This window comes from Staurois parvus, unplaced genomic scaffold, assembly GCF_062004578.1.
Source record: "Staurois parvus isolate SC_StPar_1 unplaced genomic scaffold, SC_StPar_1.0 ptg000011l, whole genome shotgun sequence".
In the NCBI taxonomy this organism is placed as follows: Eukaryota; Metazoa; Chordata; class Amphibia; order Anura; family Ranidae; genus Staurois; species Staurois parvus.
The window spans coordinates 12,263,725-12,286,915 of NW_028317807.1; the positions used below are offsets into that span (position 1 = coordinate 12,263,725).

Genomic DNA, 23,191 nt, shown 5'->3' on the forward strand with positions numbered 1-23,191 from the left:
TAGGAGGGGATTGCCCCTAACTTGGCAGAAATTTCCTCTCTCTAATTTTTTTTTAAAAAACTGAAAGGGAGGACAGATATTCCTAGTGGGGGGAAAAAAATCTTTTCAAGGGTTTTAACCATTCCTTACACTATTCAAAGCTTAAACTAACAAAGTTTTACTAGGAATTCACTTTAATGGTCTTTGATGGAAGCATGACTGGAGGTGTGGCAGGAGATTATCTTTTTCCTGGAAAATATGGACATTATATATACTAAATAGCAGTCTTTTTCAACCAGTCTGTCTTCTTGGTTCTTTAGGGGCGCCTAAAAATTGTCTCAAAATTGCCCAAAAACTGTCAACAAGCTGGCAGGTGGATGAGGCCTGCCTTTTTGTTTACACAACGCCACAGGTTATAATTGTGCAGCATTACAACTTTGGACACCGTGTGGGCTAGCTGCTGGCAATCTAAAAACCAATAGTGTTATAGACTGATAAAGAGGACATTGGGCACCTGGGGAAATCCTTGTTTGCCCTTCTTCATCAACACTGAGGTCACATTAGCTAAATAAAGGAGAATAACTGAGGGAGAATGAAATGCTGGAATACTAGTCAGTACCAGTGTGCAAAATTGTGTTGGCTTTGTAAATTTAAATCACCTCCAGTGTTGAGTGTCCTATGTGTTTAAGTGCTGCTGCATTATGTAAAACTGTTAGTTTGTTTTTTTACATTTTACAATGAGGTGCCTCAAGATTGTGCATAATTTTAAAGGGTGCCTTGACTGAAAAAAGGTTGAGAAACACTTCTGTATAGATCCCACCTAATGCCTGTCACCAAACTCTCCAAATTCTCCTAATTGTCACACTTGTTTCTGATGTTCTCTAATTCTAAGGAAATCTTCTTTAACGTAAGCTAGACATGCATAGTTATTCAAAGGTAATTAAATTTTTACATGATCTATGGGTTCCCCAATTACACTGAACCCCCACTTTGCCTCTTAGGCCTATCGCCGTACCTAGAGCTGGATACATTTACCATTATGTTCTTACAAGAGATCTTTTTTTGCAGCTCATAAACAAATAGCATGTACTTAGATTCATGCCACTCTACCAACTAAGGAATCTTGGTTGTTATAAACTAATACTAGTCTCACTGACATTTTTTACTGTATGTTATAAAATTTTCTCACCCTCTGTCACTTTGCCTTCTTCTGATCTGCTAAATAACCCCCCCCCCCAAAAAAAAAGGTCCTTGTAGTAGTATTGTACTTGTTAGATGTTGTAGAAAAGATGGATGGGAGCCATAAGAGGACTCGCATACTTTATATTGATATGTGGAACATTTTTTGACAGTCTTCGATGTGCTTGAACTATATGTTCTGTACTCTTCTTTAATTTCCGCATTTTACTTTACCACTGTAAAGTTGTATGAGCAATGTATTGTATTACATTATTCGTGTATTGTTATGATTGGTCATTGTAATGTTTCCCCTGCTTCTTTTGTTTTTGTATCCTCCTTATATCCCCATCTCCTTTTTCTCTTTTCTCAATTAACACTTTGTTTCAATGGGAAAAAATATTGATGCTAATATATGACCCACTTTCTCATGTCCTAAGGTTAGGAAGTATGTTACCGTGTTCTGTCAAAGATTTTATTTTGTATAAATATAAAATGTATGAAATTAATATTAGTGGCAGTGAAATGATAAAATATAAATAGCAGGCTAAGCTAATATTATTTTCTCATTTAGCTAGTCTGTTCTGGTTTGTTTCTCAGTTCATTAGTAACAGGTCTTATTAAGACATAGCATCACAAATATAAATCCTAAAAGACAGTACTTTATCAGTTACTGGGCGAATATTTGAAAGTTGTATTACTTGCAAGCTTCCTTGAGTTGTTGAGACCTCAATTTATGACCCCAATAACCATGGCTATAGCACTTTCTTGTTACATGTGGTACATATGTTGTTTTGTGCAGTGCTGAGCAGAGGTTTCACCTAGCCCTAGCTTGCTGGTCTTTCCATATAATCTTATGGATAAATTATCAGGGGGCAGCACACACTAAGCTGTAGCATAGCTTAAGAATGGGATCCACAGACCCAATGAAGTCCAAACGCTCCTATAGGGTTTTAGGCATAATTAAAACGTATAGTGTGCACCATTATGCTAAGATCTTTTTGGATGACATTCTTTTTAATGACAAACTGGATCACAATCTCCCAAACTTATCCTTAAAGTGCATCTTGTCTAAGGACTCATGTACGCTGCAGCTGATAAACTGACCTTCAGGAACATTTCTGCGTTTTTTCCAGCAGCCCCTGAAATCTCCCTAATGTTTTCCTATGTGTCCATGTACACATAGTCGTTTACAGGCAGTTGCGTTTACAGTCGTTTTTTTGAACGCAGCAAAATTGCGTTTAGGAGTAGATTTTACCTGCATTTCAAACGCCAAACACTTGGAAACGTGGTTAACCACTTTTTTAAGCGTTTGCGTTTAGAAGCGTTTTTGACTGGTCCATATCCAGGGCACAATTCGCTAAGTGGTATCCTACCGCACCCGAGTATGCGGTAGGATACCGCATAGCATTTAAAAAAAACAAAAACTATTTGAATCCACTAAAAAAGGCTACTAAAATACTGCATGATTTTATTAAGTCATGCGGAATTTTAGTAGTGAAAAGCATGCATCATATTTCAGCTGTCAGTGGGGTTCCCAATGACAGCTGAATGTAAAAGAAAGAATTGACGGCAATTAAAAAATAATTTAAAAAACCGGTGTGGGGTCCCCCCTCCCATCCATACCAAGCCCTTTGGGTCTGGTATGGATTTTGAGGGGAAGCTCCATGCCAAAATTCAAAACAATATATAGGGCGTAGGGTTCCCCCCAAAAAACCAGACCCTTATCCGAGCATGCAGCCCGGCAGGTCAGGAAAGGGGTTAGGGCCAGTTTGCGTGAGCGCCCCCCACCAAACCATACCAGGCCACATGCCCCCCCATGTTCGCTCGCCCCCCCCCTTTCCTGACCTGCGGGGCTGCATGCTCGGATAAGGGTCTGGTATGGATTTTGGGGAGAACCCCATGCCATTTTATTAAACAAATTTTGGTGTGGGGACATTTTTTAAAATTATTTTTTAATTTCCTGCAATTCTTTCTTTTACATTCAGCGGTCACTGGGAACTCTGCTGACAGCTGAAACATGATGCATGCTTTTCACTACTAAAATACTGCATGACTTGATAAAATAATTAATGCAGTATTTTAGTAGCTTTTTTTAGTGAATTTACTATTTTTCAGTGCATTCTGGGCATTTGGGAGGGTCTCCTGAGGTTATCTTTTATAAACGCTTCTAAACGCAAACGTGCATAAATGCGGTATGCAAATTCAGCTAAACTGACTTTTTTTAAACCAACATTTTTCTGCAGTCAGTTTCCATTGTTTAGAAGAGTTTTCCAAACGCCCCGTGTACATGAGCCCTTAGAGTGGCTTCTGTCTGTATGGAGTAGCAGTAGAGGAGACAACCCTGGACAGCACTGCCTGGAGAAGGTAGTGTTAGCTGGACTAGTAGATTTAGATGGACATTATAGGAGACACTAACAAACTAAAGCCTACCTCCACCTAACATATTTTAAGCAGCTACAGAAACATTTGTGTTTCCTTTTGGGCTGGAGGTTATAACTAAATGAATAAAAGCTGACGATTGTAAGCACACCTGTCAGTTTTAATGACTTGTCTGAGCCCTACAGTATATCTTCCACTATTGCTGCACAGCTTGGTCAAACTCAAATTCCAGGCTTGCCTGTGGTAAAAATAGACACCGTTGCTAATGTGTTTATATTCACTCTCAGCTGCACTTTCAAGCCCTCAAATGGTTGGTGTCATATCTGATCACATGTGCAGCAACATGGCAACTGCAGATCAAACAGAGGCTAAGATGGCAGCTTAGCTGTAAAGGAAAGGAGGGTTCAGGTCCACTTTAAACGAAATTGAAAAATAACAGCAGGATCTACAGGTAAAAAAAAAAACGTAATCATAGGGACACTCAGAAAAACAAAATCTGCTTTGTCAATTCTAAACACAGACTGCATCCCGTATTTTAATTTTGCCTTTAGTACCACGTTAAGCACCACAGTCCATTTTTTTTTCTATCCAGGAAACTAGCTAGGTTGTGTTACTGACATACTAATTACCCTACCTGTAAATGCACTGTTTATGGAACTTGTAAACAAGCTTGGAAAACACTAAACTAACCACTGCATGACATTCTGTAGATTAAAATTCTTAGACAAGGTTAATCTAGGGGTGAATGTTCACCTGTATTTGTTCAGAGAATGTGATGTTACTGACAGGTCGCAGACTGAAGGTCTCACCCAATCATGTGGCCACCATGACCACCGAACATGGTTACCATATGCAGTCTGGAGATTTGTTTTTAAGATGGTACTGTGTCTTTGTCTCTCTCTTTCTGTGTCTCTGCATTTGTACTTTTAAAAACATGTGCAAAGTTAACCCCTTCCTGCCCACTCTAAGGACCCTTTAAACAGTTCTGAATGGCTGGAGGGGGGAGGAGTTAGGATTGCAAATCTTGTGTCCACTGTGACAGAGGTCACATGATTAGAAACCAGTCCTGCTGGTCTTGGACTGCTCGGTCTTATTGCTAGGAGCGCACAGTGAACACATTTTCAGAACATAAATATTGGTGGCACAGCGATGCATTTGTGCAGCGTCTGGGCATTAAAACACATGTTTTTGCTGCTGAACATATGTGTTGGGTGATCATAAAGGGATTAAAAGTCTGATTAAAAAATGTAATAAGTTTCCAAAAATGCATTTCTGTTCACATTTTGTCCTATGTCCCCTTTTAATATAACACATGAGCAGGTGATTTATTAAAACAATGAAGAAAATATAAGCTTATTTTTTTAAGTTTAAAATTGTTTAGGTAAGTGTGTTAGGGACAAAATTATTGTCAAGTTAATTGATGGATTCTGAAGCTGATAAATGTTGTCTGGGTATTTCCCCACCCAATGCTCACTTGGTCGGGGCACTCAGATGCATCCTTGTCATCTGTTGAGACTGAACTAGAGGCATGTGGCTAAATACACAAATGAAATACACATATAGGAGCTGTTTGCTTGACAAAGGATTTGTATTTTTCAGTAGTTCTAAGATTTATACTCCCTTATACATCACAGGGCGGAAGGCCTGGTTTTCTTTCCTCCGGGTTACAGGTCATAACCTTGCGGAACAAAACCTTACAGGTCTTGTTCTTTCCTCAGCCTGTGACTGGACAATGAAAAGAACAGCAGCAGACTGATCTTTTTCTGTGACTCTGCTCTCTCCCCCTATCAGCAGGTTCCTTGTTAGCACTTGAACACTTCAGCACAATTGACTGGGCTTATAGTACTGCTTTTCCATCCCCCAGTCTGCTCAAGGGACTGCAAGAGGCTGATAATAAGTCAAATTGAGGTACTCATACTGCTTGCAATAAAAAAAGTTGATGAATACAGAGCTTTATTAATTTGTATATTTTGAGAGTACAACTTTATTTTTTCTGAAAATGAGATTCAACAGGGCTGGACAATAATTAGATCAGGTTTGTATGTACCTTTAGTTTAGAGGACTGAGGCTTTATAAGGGAAAAAAATGTAATAAAAATAAAAAGCAAATTTGTAGTAGGAAGAGAGGCTGGAGTGTTCATCTAGTGATCAGGACATTTCTTTGTTCCAAACAACATAAATAGCGGTTACACATTACACTTAAAATATGTTAATTTCCGTTATTTGCTGGTCGTTCTTTTTCATCTCTTTAAAAAAAATGTTCACTGTCATTATGCAAACAAGCTGTCATATATCCTGCAAAGCTACCAGTTAGGATAATGAAGCTCTTGAGCCTAAATGGGAAATTGTGATTTCTTTAATGAATTCACATCCATGGTGTGGTTACGGAAGTTATAGTCATTGAATGCTAATTTCCATTATGTGTGATTCCCAGACACCACAGCCTTTTTAACACAAAAGTTTATTTCTAGCATGTAAGCTAAGAGTTGATTTTATTTTTTTTTTCAGCTGTCCGTTTAACATGTTTTGTAAGGAAGAGTGATCAATAAAACTAAATACATAGAAACAAGGTGCTCCCCCATGTAATCCTCTTTATGGCTGTGTCTAAGCACAGTTAGACACTGTAGCTGTTCTAAAGCTCACAGTGGAAAACCTTTTTTCAACTCATAATGGATCAGCTTTATTGGTTTCCATCCCAGCTTTCACATTAAATTAACTCAATTTGTTTTATTGGTATTTAATATATTCTTATGACTAGCACAGGTAGGCTTTGGATGGCATTGGAAATTTTAAATGGCTATTGACCTTCTAACCACTGAAATGCTGTGGCTTAATCCATTTATTTTCTTTCTGCAGATGACAGGTCCAAATGAGAAGCATTAACATTTACCAGACAGCTCAAAAGATATTTCTTGCTATGTCCTGCGTTTTATGTTTATTTTTCCAAAAGGAACATACTTTTTGTCGTGCAGTGAGCACATGAAACACAGACTGGGAAAAATAATATTTTAGGAGTCTGCTGTACAGATATCAAAGAAGCTGCTGCTCTCTCTGTCCTTCCTTCTGACTGTTTTCTACTCTGTTGCAGGAACCCCTCTGCTGGTGAGACGAAGCAGTGACCCAACCATTGGACCAGTGCCTGATTTTCATCCAGGATCTTCTCACACTGCTGATCAGAGTTTGAAAGCTACTCTTCAGGTTAGTATGAATACAAGCAATATGATGAAAAGCACAGGCAAAATCAGAATTAATGCTGAACTCCTGGTATGATCCTAACTGCATATTTACATTTGTCCATCTTGGACCAATGAAAGTATTCATATTTTATACCTGAGGGGCCGCTGAGGAAGTTCTTTGCGAGCCACTCCTCCTGCATGCTGACCACAGGGGGTCACTCTGTCAGCACTGCTGCCATTAATACAATGCCTGTATTTATTTTTTAGTATTTTATTTAATATAAAGCAGTCTCTGAATGGATGTGGTGGGTATCAGGATATCATCGAGTTCCTTTCCACCTTAATTAGATAATTACTCCCCTTCATTGAAAAGAATACAAGATATTCTGTGTATGGCAGCAGTGCTAAGTGAGCAACTCCTTGTGGTCAGCATGCAGAGGGCAAACTGCTCACTCTGGAACAGGACGATAGCTACTATCACAGTAAGGCTCCATTCACACTAGGGCATTTTAAATCCCGGGCAGAATTTTAAGCAGTTACAGAAACAGTTTTTTTCTCATTCCTTTGGGATAATGGTTTTATATAAATGAATAAAAGCTAACTATTATTAGTGCACTGTCAGTGGTAAATGGTTTGACTCGACCCTCTAGTAGACACTTTTTGTGGAAAACTTGGTCTGTTAAATGTATTTGAAAAATAACAGATTTATTGGCTGAAGCAGCTAGGTGAAAATAAAGGAAAAATACTGAAATGCTTAATGCAAGGTTAATATTTTAACCATTAGCCGCCCGGCCAATGGCCGTTTGGCGGCTTGAAAAGCGCTGCAGCTTTCCGGGTGCACGCCATTTGGCGGTTGCAGAGCGATGCAGCAGTGCGATCTGTCACCGCCCGTGCACCTCGGACACGGCCGATGACAGATCCGAGTACCGGCTCCCGTTGCCGGTACCATGTGACCTGCTGTGACCAATCACAGCAGGTCACATGACAGTTGTATACAATGGATGGCTTCATTCATGATGCCACCCATTGTATACTAGTGCCTAGCTGTGAATGGTCACAGCTAATCACATGCACATGTCATGTGATTAGCTGTGACCAAATCACAGCTAAGCACAAAAAAAAAAAAAAAAAAAAAAAAGCTGAATGAATCGATTTCATTCAGGTAAATGCTTGCTTATAGCAAAGTAATTCTTTGCTATCAGCAAATTGTGTAAAAAAAAAAAATACTGATCACTTCCCCAAAGTAGTACAGTGTTACTATGGTAACATTGTACTATTTTGGTCATAGTAAAATATGAAAAAAAATCTTAAAAAAAATAAAAAAAAAATGTAATAAAAAATTAAATATAATAAAAAAATAAAAAAAATAAAAAAAAAAAAAATATTTTTTTTTCATACTGTCACCAGTCAGTGTCGCTGTTCACCGCCATGCCAGTTATATGATGACGCTGTACTGCACTGGTGACAGTATGTAAAAAAAAAAAATAGTGAAAATAATTTTTTAAATTTTTTCATTTTCCGAAAAATTATGACAAAAAAATACAACTTCAAAAAACTCGCCATGCCTCTTATGAAGTACGTCGGACTGTCTACTCTGCAAAAAGGGGTCATTTGGGGGATATCTGTACTGTTCTGACATTCTTGGACCTCAAGATATTAGATTGGCTGTCAGTACTTCAGGATTGATCAATATTCAGATCTATACCATAGTTTGTGAACTCTATAACTTTCCTACAAACTAAAAAATACATCCTAATTTGGGTTATTTTCACCAAAGACATGTAGCAGAATACATCTCGGCCTAAATTTATGAAGAACAATTATTTATTTGTAAACTTTTATAACAGAAACAAAGAAAAATGTGTTTTTTTTTCAAAATTTTTGGTCTTTTTTTGTTAATTTAGCAAAAAATAAAAACCCCAGCGGTGATTAAATACCACCAAAAGAAAGCTCTAGTTGTGTGAAGAAAATGATCAAATTTTAGTTTGGGTACAATGTTGTATGACCGCGCAATTGTCATTCAAAGTGTGAGAGCGCTGAAACCTGAAAACTGGCCTGGGCAGGAAGGTGTAAAATTGCATGGTATTGAAACGGTTAATTACCACAGTTCAGCTTTAAAGTGATATTAAATCCTTGGTTTTTAAGCACTTCCAGCAGCTGTTTTAACACTTACTGAGTGCGCAGCTTCTTTATAGTTTAATCTTTGCTTATTTTCCAGTTTAGACAGGTGCCATGACCACTGCCCCAAGTTTCCTGTTTCAGGGTGGCTTCTTTCTTGCAGTAACCTATGGAGTCACCCTTGCATGCAGTGACTAGTGTTGTTTCTCTCTATACTGTGTGTATCAATAGAAGCACACAGCCCCTTGGTCTAGGATGGCAAAGCATGTCCCTGTTTTCTACTCTCCTCCCTTCTCCAAGCTGGCAGAGTGATTGGAGACTGCACTGTCCACTGTTTTAACTATTTCCTATGTGGACTGAAAGTTCAGGGAAGCAGCCCTAAGAGTAAGAGCCAGAAGCTGGGGTAAGAAAGTTAACAACTAGTTTACTGGAGAATGTTTATTTTATTGTGCTCAATGTGTTATAAAATAAAAAATGTTGAGGGTTTAATACTACTTTAAATTTAAAAGCACAAAACAATCGAGTAGTTTCATATTTGGGTGTTTCTTCCAAGGTCATGAAAGTTCAGATTTTTATGCATTTTTCATATATTTCCCAAGTTTTAGAGATGGCACTTCAGTGAATTTTATCATGGGGTCTTTGAGACAAGTATATTTCCCTTTCCACTTTTAATCTGTTATGGACCTTTCGCTCTAAAGTTCCAGCCACCAACTCTCCTACATCACTACAGGACACAGAAATGATGTAGGGCCCAGTGGACAGAACCAACGATGGATCTTGATCCAACACTTCTGGTAGTTTATCTGATACAGAAGGTTCTTTGGCAGTGGTATTTATTTCCTAATGACCATCAAGATTGTTGCAACTGGCACCTGGGCAGGTAAGTATTAAAAGCTGTCTTTTCCCATATAACATACTTTAAAATTTCATTTAGATGGCAGCAGTTACTTTAAATTATTCTACCTGCAAAAAAAGCAGTTAATTTTATGGATGTCATAACGTTTTTGCCATGCTAGAGGTGAAAATGACACCTGAACTGACGTCCCTTCAGCTGTGCGTCAAGTTGCTGTACTTTTCAATTTGCAAGCAGACTATGTTCTTTACCTTTCCTTGTCCAAAACTGTAGTTATAAGTCGTAAAACCTGTTTTTTTTTAATTAATTGCTTTTTTTAAAGGATAAGTTCACCTTTGAGACAAAAATAATAAATGCACCTTTTTTGCAGGTAAAAAAATGTGCCTTTATTATGTTTGTCTACAGGAGCCTGGAAAGCATTGCACATTGCATTGCAGTAGATCGCTGATGCCATGCAGGTCTTCTGTAGACCTGTCAGAATATTTTTTTACGGGATATATGAGCAAGCAGATATTCTGACAGGAAGCTTCAATGGACTACCACGGCGCTCCACAGCACCATAGTAGTTCATTGAAAACTACAAGCTGACAGCCGCTAAGGCTGTTGGGACTTGCAGTTCATTAATTCACGGAAGTCCGTGAATGAATGACGCTGAGGTGTGGGTGGAGGCCCACACGGCTGTGCTGTTTTCAAATTTGACAGGTTGCACGGGGAGAAGGCTCCCCATACTATCTGTCAGAGGGAGAGGGGGGCGGCGGGCTGCAGCTGCGGCTATGGGAACATGTTACATGTTCCACCTTAAAAACAGGTGGAACATATAACGTGTTATCAAAGGTGAATTTATCCTTTAAATTCTAATGTAAAATTAACGGGGAGTATTGCAACATTTTTTTCCTTTACGTGTTATGAAAAATAAAATAGGTCCAAAGTTATATAATCAGTTCAGTAGCTGTGTAGCGTTCATTTACAAATAACAAATCAGATTTCAGTTTACTGCAGTCTAATCAATAAAAGAATAAATATATTTTGCTTAGTCTCTACAGATGATACAGCCTTATTAAATAAGCATGCAGCTGTCTATATTTCCCTAAATTTCTCTGTTCCACAAAGACCAAGTGAAGGAGAATGTAGCGTTTTAATCATTAATTTGTTAACATTTTGCTCTCCACTGTGCACATCCTATCTTTCTCAGCCTGAACCAACATGTGGTTTCTTTTCTGTCTTTTCTCTTGGGAGGGAGCCTGTCACTCACTGGGAAATAACTGAGCCAGGCCACCAGAATTCAGCGCACCCCAGACGACAGATGGCCTCGGCTTTCACACTGACCTTCATGCTGGCTGTGTTTATAGCTCCATCACCTCCTTCCCTATCCTTGCACCTCTGAGACAGTTGGTCTCTCAAACCAGCTGTTTGCAATGCATTTGAATTCATCTGCATCCCCAGGGCTGTAAACACTACCCCAGCAGCATTCTGTAGTATTTCCAAGCACGATTGTTTGTCCAGTAAGAGCTGAAAACTGGAATTTTACATAAAAGTCAGCCAGATTCAGATATTAGAGTGCATCTCTCCAGACTTAACCTTTTCACTGCTGGGAAATATGGTAGATGAAATACAGCTTGCAGAAAAATAGCGTTGACATTCTGAACCTTAAGAGGCGTTGCAAGCAGTATGTTCTACTGACAGGAAAAATAGAGGGTGAGCAATACACCCTTTTCCGTTGGCTTATTGCAGTGCTCTGGGGTTTGTGTCAGCCTCATCCCATTGCAATTCCACGAGGATCTACATTAATTCAGCTTTCCATTTCTAGTTTTGTTTGCTCCTTCTGCAGGCATATACAGTGGGGATCGAAAGTTTGGGCACCCCAGCTAAAAATTTGTATTAATGTGCATAAAGAAGCCAAGGAAAGATGGAAAAATCTCCAAAAGGCATCAAATTACAGATTAGACATTCTTATAATATGTCAACAAAAGTTAGATTTTATTTCCATCATTTACACTTTCAAAATAACAGAAAACAAAAAAATGTTTGGGCACCCTGCAGAATTTATAGCATGCACTGCCCCCTTTGCCAAGCTGAGACCTGCCAGTGTCATGGATTGTTCTCAATCATCGTCTGGGAAGACCAGATGATGTCAATCTCAAAGGTTTTAAATGCCCAGACTCATCTGACCTTGCCCCAACAATCAACACCATGGGTTCTTCTAAGCAGTTTTCTAGAAAACTGAAACTGAAAATAGTTGACGCTCACAAAGCTGGAGAAGGCTATAAGAAGATAGCAAAGCGTTTTCAGATGTCAATATCCTCTGTTCGGAATGTAATTAAGAAATGGCAGTCATCAGGAACAGTGGAAGTTAAAGCAAGATCTGGAAGACCAAGAAAAATATCAGACAGAACAGCTCGCAGGATTGTGAGAAAAACAATTCAAAGCCCACGTTTGACTGCACGATCCCTCCAGAAAGACCTGGCAGACACTGGAGTTGTGGTACCCTATTCCACTATAAAGAGATACTTGTACAAATATGGTCTTCATGGAAGAGTCATCAGAAGAAAACCTCTTCTACGTCCTCACCACAAAAATCATCGTTTGAACTTTGCAAATGAACATATAGACAAGCCTGATGCATTTTGGAAACAAGTTCTGTGGACTGATGAGGTTAAAATTGAACTTTTTGGCCGGAATGAGCAAAGGTACGTTTGGAGAAGAAGGGGCACAGAGTTTAATGAAAAGAACCTCTGTCCAACTGTTAAGCATGGGGTTGGATCAATCATGCTTTGGGGTTGTGTTGCAGCCAGTGGCACAGGGAACATCTCACAAGTAGAAGAAAAAATGGATTCCATAAAATTTCAGCAAATTTTGGATGGTAACTTGATGCCATCTGTGAAAAAGCTGAAGTTAAAGAGAGGATGGCTTCTACAAATGGATAATGATCCTAAACACACCTCGAAATCCACGGGGGATTACATCAAGAGGCATAAACTGAAGGTTTTGCCATGGCCTTCACAATCTCCTGACCTCAACATAATTGAAAATCTATGGATAGACCTTAAAAGAGCCGTGCGTGACAGACAGCCCAGAAATCTCAAAGAACTGGAAGACTTTTGTAAGGAAGAATGGGCAAAGATACCTCAAACAAGAATTGAAAGACTCTTGGCTGGCTACAAAAAGCGTTTACAAGCTGTGATACTTGCCAAAGGGGGCAGTACAAGATATTAACTCTGCAGGGTGCCCAAACTTTTGCAGACGCCATTTTTTTGTTTTCTGTTATTTTGAAAGTGTAAATGATGGAAATAAAATCTAACTTTTGTTGACATATTATAAGAATGTCTAATCTGTAATTTGATGCCTTTTGGAGATTTTTCCATCTTTCCTTGGCTTCTTTATGCACATTAATACAAATTTTTAGCTGGGGTGCCCAAACTTTCGATCCCCACTGTACACAACTATTATGTTGTCTCATATGCTTTATCAAACACCTGCCCAAAGACAGCTGTTTTCAGCTGGCTTGAGTGATGATTATATGTCTATGGGGCAGTCCCTCTGAAAACCATTCTAGGGAGACAAAGTGATTAAGCAGTTAGAAACACTAGCCCCAATACAATTGTTTCCCCTGAGATAAGGCAGTGTTACTACTGTCCACTCAGATGTAACCTCTCTTCCCTCGTTGCCCAAACCGAAGTCCCGGTGTTATAAAAACTAGGGGAAGAAACTGAGCCAAAAGACTTTGGGGTTGATTTACTAAAGGCAAATAGTCTGTGCACTGCAAGTGTAGTTGCTCTAGATCTGAAGGGAAGCTCTGCAATGGGGGAAAGTTCTGCTGATTTCTATCATCCAATCATGTGCAAGCAAAAACGCTGTTATTTTATTTTCCTTGTTTGTGATTGTGTATTTTTAAGTATTTATTATTTATTTCAGGTACTTATATAGCGCCGTCAATTTATGCAGCACTTTACATATATATTATACATTCACATCAGTCCCTTACCCTCAAGGGATGTACAATCTAAGGTGCCTAACTTACATTCATACATATACATACTAGGGCCTATTTAGACAGGATTCAATTAACCTACCAGCATGTCTTTGGAGTGTGGAAGGAAACCGGAGTACCCAGAGGAAACCCACGCAGGCACAGGGAGAACATGCAAACTCCAGGCAGGTGGTGCCCGTGGCTGGGTTTCGAACCAACTGCCAGGCGGAAGTGCTAACCATTTAGCCATTGTGCTTTACCTCATTTACTAAGCTCTGGAGCAACTGCACTTGTAGTACACAGTATATTTGCCGTTAGTAAATCATACACACATCCAAACATTCACTGATATCTATAACCAGCTTAATACCAGTATAGTACCAGCTGTATAGCACTGTTTTAGTCAGTCATTTGGTTTTGATGAGATTGGACAACATTGCATTTTTTGCAGCCAAAAAATAAAGTAATAGACATTTTAACTGTGCAGTACTGTGCTGCCCAATGGGATCCTAATGATAGGTAGGTAAGTACAAATTAATGAGAATGAATAATATAATAATGCAGAACAAATACCTTAATGATATGAGATACTATAAACATGAGCTTGCAGTAACCACAATCCTAATATATACTACTACCCTATGCCTAGGATCAGTATTGTTCGGTTGGTAAAGTTAGCCTTTTTTTTGTATGAATTTCCCACTATAACAAATTATTTCACAGTGAGTATAAATGTCATCATATGGTATACTTCAGTTGTAAAAATTGCAGAGACACTTGCTTAACATTGTACCAGGTGGCAAAATCGTACCAAAATACAGATGTCTAAAATTCCCATTAAAGAACTAGATAGCCTTGCATTGTGTGGTGACTGAGCAATTCCTTTCTATAGCTTGCACAATCTACTGCAAGATGAATGCTGAGAGTTATCAATGTCTTTTGTTACTGGTTGGAATGCGTTAGCCAGGGTGCTGTCCATGCAAGATAACCAGGTTTTTATCTCCAAAGACATAAAAGAGACAGAATCCTTGCATAACATAGTACACTTCCGCTAAAGTTACAAATACCTCTTATATCTGTTTGGAGAATTTGAACATTTGTTGGATGGGCGTAGGTGGTGGAGTATAAACTGTTTTTTCTTTTTTTTTGTTCAGATGATATTTGTTGCAGAACATACAACATGTAATATTGTAATACAGCATACACTACAACATGTTTATTGTAATATAGCATACATTGAGAGATAGTAAATTAAACATGAGATGCCTTACCTTATTTATTTTATTACAGGCACTTATATAGTGTTGTGAATTTATTCAGTGCTTTACATACAATATATTGTACATTCACATCAGTCCCTAACTCTCAAGGAGCTTACAATCTAAGGTCCCTAACTCGCATTCATACATATACTAAGGCAAATTTAGACAGGAACCGATTAACCTACTAGCATGTTTTTGGAGTTTGGGAGGAAACCGGAGTACCTGGAGGAAACCCACATAGGCACAGGGAGAATATTCAAACTCCAGGCAGGTAGTGCCATAGTTTGGATTCAAACCAACAGCCCTAGTGCTGTTAGGCAGGAGTGCTAACCACTTAGCCACTGTGTTGGTGTTTATAAGTAAAGATATAGAAATGTGTTGCTATACTTGCTACTAATCTTATGATACTTTTTGGATGCCAACAGTCAGAGTGTAATATAAAAAAGTGCAATTGTACAATCTAATAATCGTGTTGTATGTAGCTGAACTAGCTAGCCACTGAAAAGGAGAAGGCATGGCATTGCCCATTAGTCTTTTTTTCCAGAAATAAAACTCTGTGCCCATCAGCACTGACAAGGCCAAGTGCTTTTGCGGGAATAGGAAGTTGAAGGCCATTTCATTTATTATTCTCTTAATGAGCACAGTTCTCATGTAAATAATCTAAAAAGGGGGTATTTGGCTGAAAACATGGACACCTGGGGCACAATTCTGTAAACTGTTTTATGAAGACAGATTGGTGCTGTCTGAAGGGCTCGGACAAGCATAATAATTAAAGCCGAATGTTGTCTTTGTCTGACATTTCCTTTTTGCTGCAGTAGAGCCAATGTGACATATTGTGGTAGTAATAGGCTGTGATGGCATATCATGACTTCTTTCTATCCAGAGGCTAGTGCCAGTCCAGCGGGTGAAATGTTTTACCATGAGGTTTAACATAGCCGAGGGTATAATATTCTCCGTACGTTCTCCATGTTTCTGGATTCTTTTTTCCCCAAATAGTTGGAACAAGATTTATTGGATGAGAAGACAAAGTTTGCAATTAGGCTGGGGTCTTCTCCAAGAATTTAAGATGTTTCTTTCAGCAAACAGAAAATGTTAGGGACGTTTTCTGACTAATAAAAGCAGTGTATTTGTTATACAATGCAAAGACCCTATCTAACATCAGGCTAGTTATAAAGTCTTTGTTGGCAAGTGTTTCATTTTCTTATTGTTTCAATTCAGAGGGTTGTTAACGGTCCATTTAGTTATGGTGCTTAGTACCATATGTTTAGGTGGAGGTTACTGAGCCATAAGTGCCTTTTGATAGAAAAACAAAAAGCCATCTTTGATTATTTAACATCATTGTCTGTTGCAGTGACAGGCTAACAGATGTAGATCACATGACCATTACAGCTTTCTATGCTTATCCTGTCAAAACTTTTCTTTGCAAAAATGTTGGAAGTGTTACCAGATGGAGAGAAATACAGATTCCCTGCAATATATGGGGTTTGTTTTATGTTTATACCATCCTCTCTTGGACTTATTTCATTTTATTTATGGCTAGTTATTGGCTAGCTATCTACATAAACAAAACAAGCTTGTCTGTTTTCTCATTTCAGCTGAATGAATTATTTGATTTGAGCATTTGCAGGAACTTTTCCTGTTAATTGCAATAAAAAAGGCATCTGGTCACTTTGAATCAGATACTTTGGTGCATAAACTCCATAAAGTTGCCGTTAATAATGAGTTAATTGCCTTATTTTAGTTGAAAAAAATCCCCAATAAGTTTTGTTTTTGTTGCACTTTAGTTTCTGTTGAGCTTCTCCTCCAACATAGCCACAACTGGTACAAACAGGCTTGTAAATGGCTTATGCAACAACTTACATTAAAGCCTAACCCCGGGTAAACTAAACGATCTTCCTGCAATGGGGCTGTGCATACACTGCAAGTGTTAACTGCTTGTTTCTGTCTAGGGGACATAGACAAACACTATTATTTACCTGATCCTCTGCTCTACACAGGGGCAGTGGATGGTCCCTCTAATCCCTGAATGCTTTAGAGCAAAATTGTACACAGTTCCTATCAAGTTCAAGGGAAAATGTCCAAAAGGAGGCATAGCAATATGACTGTGTGATGTGTCATTTCTTCCCCACATTTTTCCCTTTGCTGGACACTCCTTTCCACTGTGGGAAGGATGTCCTATTTAACCCATTCTCCTGAAATACACCAAATTGCTATAAACCTTTTAACTGGCCACATTTTTTACCTGAAATGGAAACATTCCTACAGTCCTCCCAGAATGTTGAAATGAAAAGAGATCTTTGAAGTAATGTTAACATCACTGTAATAGATATAATAGCTGCTGTTACTGTTTTTGTTGTCTCAAGCCAGCAAGTGTAATGAGCTATATGTGGGTAATGGACCACCTGCTAAGTGGCTCACTCTCTCACCTGGTCTCAATGTCTTCCTTTTTGGCTTTGAATGTTGCTGTTAGACAGTGTACACCTATGCCATACACAGTTTGCAGTACTGTACCATAGTACAGTCACACTTCAGCATGCCAGTGATAGCATCTGACTGTAACTCAAGATAATGGTGTAGTTGTGTCCCAACTGACTAGCACAGAGGACTCTTTCTGAGCAATTTAATAGCTTTTTATTCCTTTTCGAGTTGGAAACAGTTCATCATAAACATGAAGGCTTAGTTGTTACATATATGAATAAACCAAATGTGTAGTCATAGACTTTATATGGACATATAAAAGAAGAACTGAATACCATAAAAGCAACTTTGTTATATACAATTCAAATTTTTATTACATAAAAAATACTGTCCACATAGGGGTTCATAACATGCATAGATTCCAATCAAAGTTCACGTGTTTTGGAAATCCTCCTTCATATATTCCAAAAGAAGGGGCTTTTGATGAGTGTCTTAAAATCTGACTTGGTTCACAAAAATCCACAGGCTGGATTACGCTATACTAATCTTATACTATACTGGGTGTTAAATGCTGTTTGGTTAGATAGATTTGACAATTAATATACATTATTGGTATTTATTTAACTACTTTATACTTCTTTAATATGAATATTTTCAGGCATTCATTACCATGTGCAGTTTAACACAACATTTATCATTATTGAAAGTGTCTTGATGTAAAATGACCTTGATCTTAGCTTTCACATTGAGCGTTTTTAAAAGATTCCTGAGTATGAGACTGTACAGAGGGCAAGAACATGGCTGTATTGGGAACAAGGGGGAGATCTGATTTTCATGCATCCGTTTGTCACAAACCACGTACACATTTGTTTTCCTGGTGAAAACTCTTTGAATTCTTCTAATCAGTTTTGGATGTTGTCAGCACAGGGCTTTTGATGTCTGATTAGATGATCACACAGGCATCTGGAGCTGGTTAGATTTCAAGTCAATGGTGTACTGCCCTGTTGAACCCCAACTCTTTTGGCCGGTTGGTAAAACAAAAATACAGCAAGTTGGTAAGAATTAAGTCCTGGTTCTTTTTCTTCTAAAAGAATGTAGCTGACTGAAGACTGTCAAATTGCAGAGGTGTATGTTTTCTGTCTGTCAGTCTCAAAATACCAGTGTAACTAGCTAGGGACTCTTGTATAAAGCAAAGTGAAATGTTAACTGCTATTTCTAAATGAGTGCATGACTTGTACGTCAGTAACAGGCAAAATCCTGACAGGTTTTCTGTATAAAATGTCTAAGAATAAATGGGCATAACTACTTAAACAAGCATGCAAGGTTATTCGGTAAGACGTTGCAATGTGCACAGAAGAAATTATAATGTGCAAAATGAAGTAGCCTGTTGCGATTATTTTTCAGTTTACAAGAAGCATACCCTTTAAAGTATGAAAAAAATGGTGCTGTGCTACTTATCCTTAACCACTAGTCTACAGGGCACTTATACTCCCTTACTGCCCATGCCAATTTCCAGCTTTCAGCGCTGTCACAATTTGAATGACAATTACGCGGTCATGCAACACTGTACCCATATGAAAGTTTTATCATTTTTTTGTGACAGATAGAGCTTTATTTTGGTGGTATTTAATCACCTCTGGGTTTTTTATTTTTTCTTCAACCAAAAACCACTGAAAATTTTGAAAAAAAGTTTTTTTCTTCATTTTTGGTATAAAATTTTGTAAATAAGTGATTTTTCTCCTTCACTGATGTGCGCTAATGAGGCTGCAGTGATGGGCACTGATAGGTGGCACTGATGGGCGCTGATGAGGAGGAACTGGTAGGTGGCACTGATGGGCATTGACAGGCATCACTGATGGGCACTGAAAGGCAGCACTGATATATGGCACTGTTAGGTGGCACTGACTGGCACTGTTAGGTGGCACTGACTGGCACTGTTAGGTGCCACTGATAGGCAGCACTGATGGGCACTGATTGGCATTGATAGATGGCACTGACTGGACCTGATGGGTGACACTGAAAGGCAGCTCAGATGGGCACTGATATGTGGCATTGATGTGCACTGGTAGGCACTGATATGTGCCATTGATGTTGACTGATGAGCACTGGCAGGTGGCATGGATGAGCACTGAGAGCTGGCACTGATGGACACTGCCAGGTGGCGCTGCTGGGTCTACACAGATCATCAGGGCACACTGATCATCAGTGCCCTGATGATCAGTGCACATGTCCCCTCCGAGGAATGTCGATTACCGGCTCTCCTCTCCTCACGAGCTGTCAGCGTGACAGCTTGTGAGGAGAGAAATGCCGATAACTGGCATTTCCCTGTTTACATGCGATCAGCTGTGACTGGACACAGCTGATCACATGACCTAACCGACATCTTCCGCTCTTTCTGTGAATTGGTGATCCGCTGTGTCCGAGGGACACAGCGCACCACCAATCGCCGTGCTGCGGGCTCCCGGAGCTGCACATGCGCGGTGAGAATGGGAGGACGTCATATGACATCCTCCCAGAACGAGAGAACCGCGAAACGGGAGGCGGTTAAAGTGAGTTATCAACATAAAGACAAATAAATGATGTGTAAAAAGGTGCTGCACTACTGATACATGAGTGAACAATCGGCATAAAACTATCAAAAAATTAGTGAACAATCAGCATATGACTCATGTGCGCAAAAGAAATTATCTCAACAGATGTGAAACCGCAATAAGTGTCACAAGTGACAACAAAGGTTAACCCCTTCATAGAAAAAACAAACGAGAATTCTCCTGCGCTCCGGGACCCAGACAGGTGGCACAAGATGGAACCAGGCCTGGGGAGAACATCCACCACTGCATAAAAGGCTGTGCAGCTCCAAACCAAGGCTGGGGAAGCCCAATCAGCACTGCAAAATGAAATAAAAAACAAAAAGCGCACCAGCCTTGCGCATTACCTCAATAACCAAAATTTATTACTTGTAAAAAACATACTCACAAACAGCGAATAAAATCAGGCATGTAAGTCCTCTCAGGGACTTGGAGATAACATGAGTCCCATCAGGGGAATGGGTGTTCAGTACAGCTGACGCGTTTCGAAGGGGGTCCCTTCTTCCTCAGAGCTAACTGAACCATAAGTGCTCCCTCCTATATATACACATACCTCTGGACTAAAACTAGGCCCTCCCTACCGGGTTGGGCAGTCTCAGGATAGTAGGAGGGGCCAGAATCTTGTAAACTGACCATCAAAATTTGCAATGCCATTAGAGAGAAATAACAAATTATAAAATATATAAAAAAATGCATAAAACACACATACAAAACAAAAAGTAAAAAATAAATAAAAAACACATATATATAAAAAAGACCACATTTTGCACCCACCACTTAGTGTGCATCTAATCCCTCAATTTAACAGTGACATCAAAGGAGATGGTGATCATCAACAATTATAAATAGTTGTCATGTTCCATGTTACATTAATGAACCATGTGTCCTATGGACATTTCATCTAGAGGACTTGTCATAACGCTGGATGGAAATATAGCGATCAATATGACAATAGACATAAATTGTTAATATAGATTGTTCATCAACGGTTATCTATTGGTTAAGTATCCATAGTGACCCAACTGCATGTATATAGATGTATGTACAAGCATATAGACTTAACCACCCACACTCAGGCCTTCAGCCCGGAGCTGTGTGTTTTTTGCACCTCCAGGCAGCTGCATGCGTTTCATGATCCGATGGTAGAGGGGATTAGATCAATACTCTTAATCCACATGTATATACATCTACATATATTTACAGACCCACCGACATATCCATCCACACTCTGACCTTCACCCCGAAGCTCTATGTTTTATAATACCAGACGGCCACATGCCTTTCATAATCCGATGATGAGGGGGATTAGATCGACTGCTCTTGGATCCATGATGCTTTGTAGTCAGCTGCAGAGGGAGAACATGAACTTCCCTCATAGCTTGCAGCTTTACCCTGTGTGTGGAACGCACGCTAATGCGCTATACTCGTAACTGCGCATGCGTGAACCAACACGCGCATGCGCAGTAAAAGAAGGAAGGTCCGTCTGCGCGATCACGTACGCCCCCTTCACGCGCATCTGACGGCCACTATGTACGCGTGCGCTAACCCCGCTCTATTGAGTCAGATACCCGACAAGCTACCCCGCCCCCAACCTCTGACGAGGCTCTCCTTAAGGGAAACGACCTATCTGGGGAATCCCCTCTGGCCGGCTTACTATTGTGTGCACCTTCTAAGCAGTCAAAGGAGGTGGTCAGACCGCTCTGATTGAGATCCATCAGACCTGGATTGGCAATGCCTTAGAAGTCTTAGGGACTTGTTAGTTTGCACCAGACTGCTAAAAAACATATATATATAAAAAAAAAAAAAAAAAAAAAAACTAAAGAGACCATAAATGTCCTTGTAGTGTGGGCAGTGAGATGAAAAATTCTTCTTGTCAGGGCTAGTACTAGGTAACCACATTCCTTATACTCAGAACATTCGACTGAATGGCGACTGCCTCTCAGGGAGAAATTATACATACGGGGTTTAAACCCAAGTCCATGTTCTATCCACATTGGGTCAAAGGTCATTTTGTACCGACTTTCTATGAGACAGTACTGGCGGACTTTAGGAAAATCTGTAATAGAAATGCATCCCCACGGAGACACTACCTACAACAAGACCCACTAAGAACCTCACTTAAGATCCTTAAAGAGAACAAGGATGTAGTGATTAGGCAAGCAGACAAAGGAGGAGGTCTGGTCATCCAAGACCGTGACACTTATATTTCCGAAGCCTTGAGACTCCTTAATGACCGCCAAACCTATGAAATTTTACCCAATGACCCCACAGTCCAATATCAATCTAAATTTAAATCACTCTTAGAAACAGCACTAAGAGAAGAAATATTAACCAAAGAAGAATTTCTCTTTCTTTTTGTTAAACACCCCACCACTCCATTTTTCTATCACATTCCAAAAGTACACAAGAACAAAGACAATCCCCCTGGGAGACCCATTGTCTCTGGCATAGGTAGCCTGACAAGCAATCTAGGCAGCTATATCGATTACTTTCTAAAAGATATAGTAGTAAATCTTTCATCCTATGTCAAAGACTCCAGTCATATACTGGATATAATGGCAGGGTATAAGTGGGAAGAGGGGTACAGATGGCTTTCTTTGGATGTGGTATCTCTATATACGTCCATCAAACACGAGCATGGTCTTCGAGCCATTCAGCACTTTTTAGCCATAAATTCATCACTCCACTATACACAAATGCAATTTTTATACAACTGCATTGAATTTGCCCTAGAGCATAATAATTTTTCCTTTCTGGACAATCACTATCGTCAGATACAGGGCACCGCTATGGGCGCAAGATTTGCTCCCAGTTATGCAAATATTTTTATGGGCTACTGGGAAAAGAACTATATCTGGACGAATAACCCCTATAGTGCAAACCTTATCCTATATGGAAGGTATATTGATGATATTATCATCATCTGGAATGGTACAGATTCCCAGCTGGATGGGTTCCTTAAACATTGTGGAAACAATCCGTATGATATCACATTCACTCATGTAATTGATGAAGAAAATCTGGTCTTTCTAGACCTTCAATTAAGACATGATATCAACGGCCAGATATGCTCAAAAACATATTTTAAATCTACAGCGGGGAATTCATATTTACACGCCAAGAGCAATCATCATCCGCAATGGATTCGTAATGTTCCCTTTGGACAGTTCTGCAGGCTACAACGTACGTGTACTATGAAAAAAGACTATTTAGAACAAAGTCTGATCCTTAAAAAGAAATTTGAGGAGAAAGGGTATGATGCACAGCTTATTC

General features: G+C 39.3%; 1 protein-coding gene across 4 annotated transcripts in view; it reads left to right on the forward strand.

The window, feature by feature from the left end:
* The window catches only part of PARD3B (par-3 family cell polarity regulator beta), a 1,797,179-nt gene that overhangs the window by 347,331 nt on the left and 1,426,657 nt on the right, over positions 1-23,191 (forward strand). For all 4 annotated transcript variants that reach the window (XM_089670923.1, XM_089670934.1, XM_089670945.1 and 1 more), the window contains exon 4: positions 6,625-6,734. In XM_089670923.1, coding sequence (XP_089527049.1) covers positions 6,625-6,734 — 110 coding nt within the window. The remainder of the gene's footprint in view (positions 1-6,624; positions 6,735-23,191) is intronic.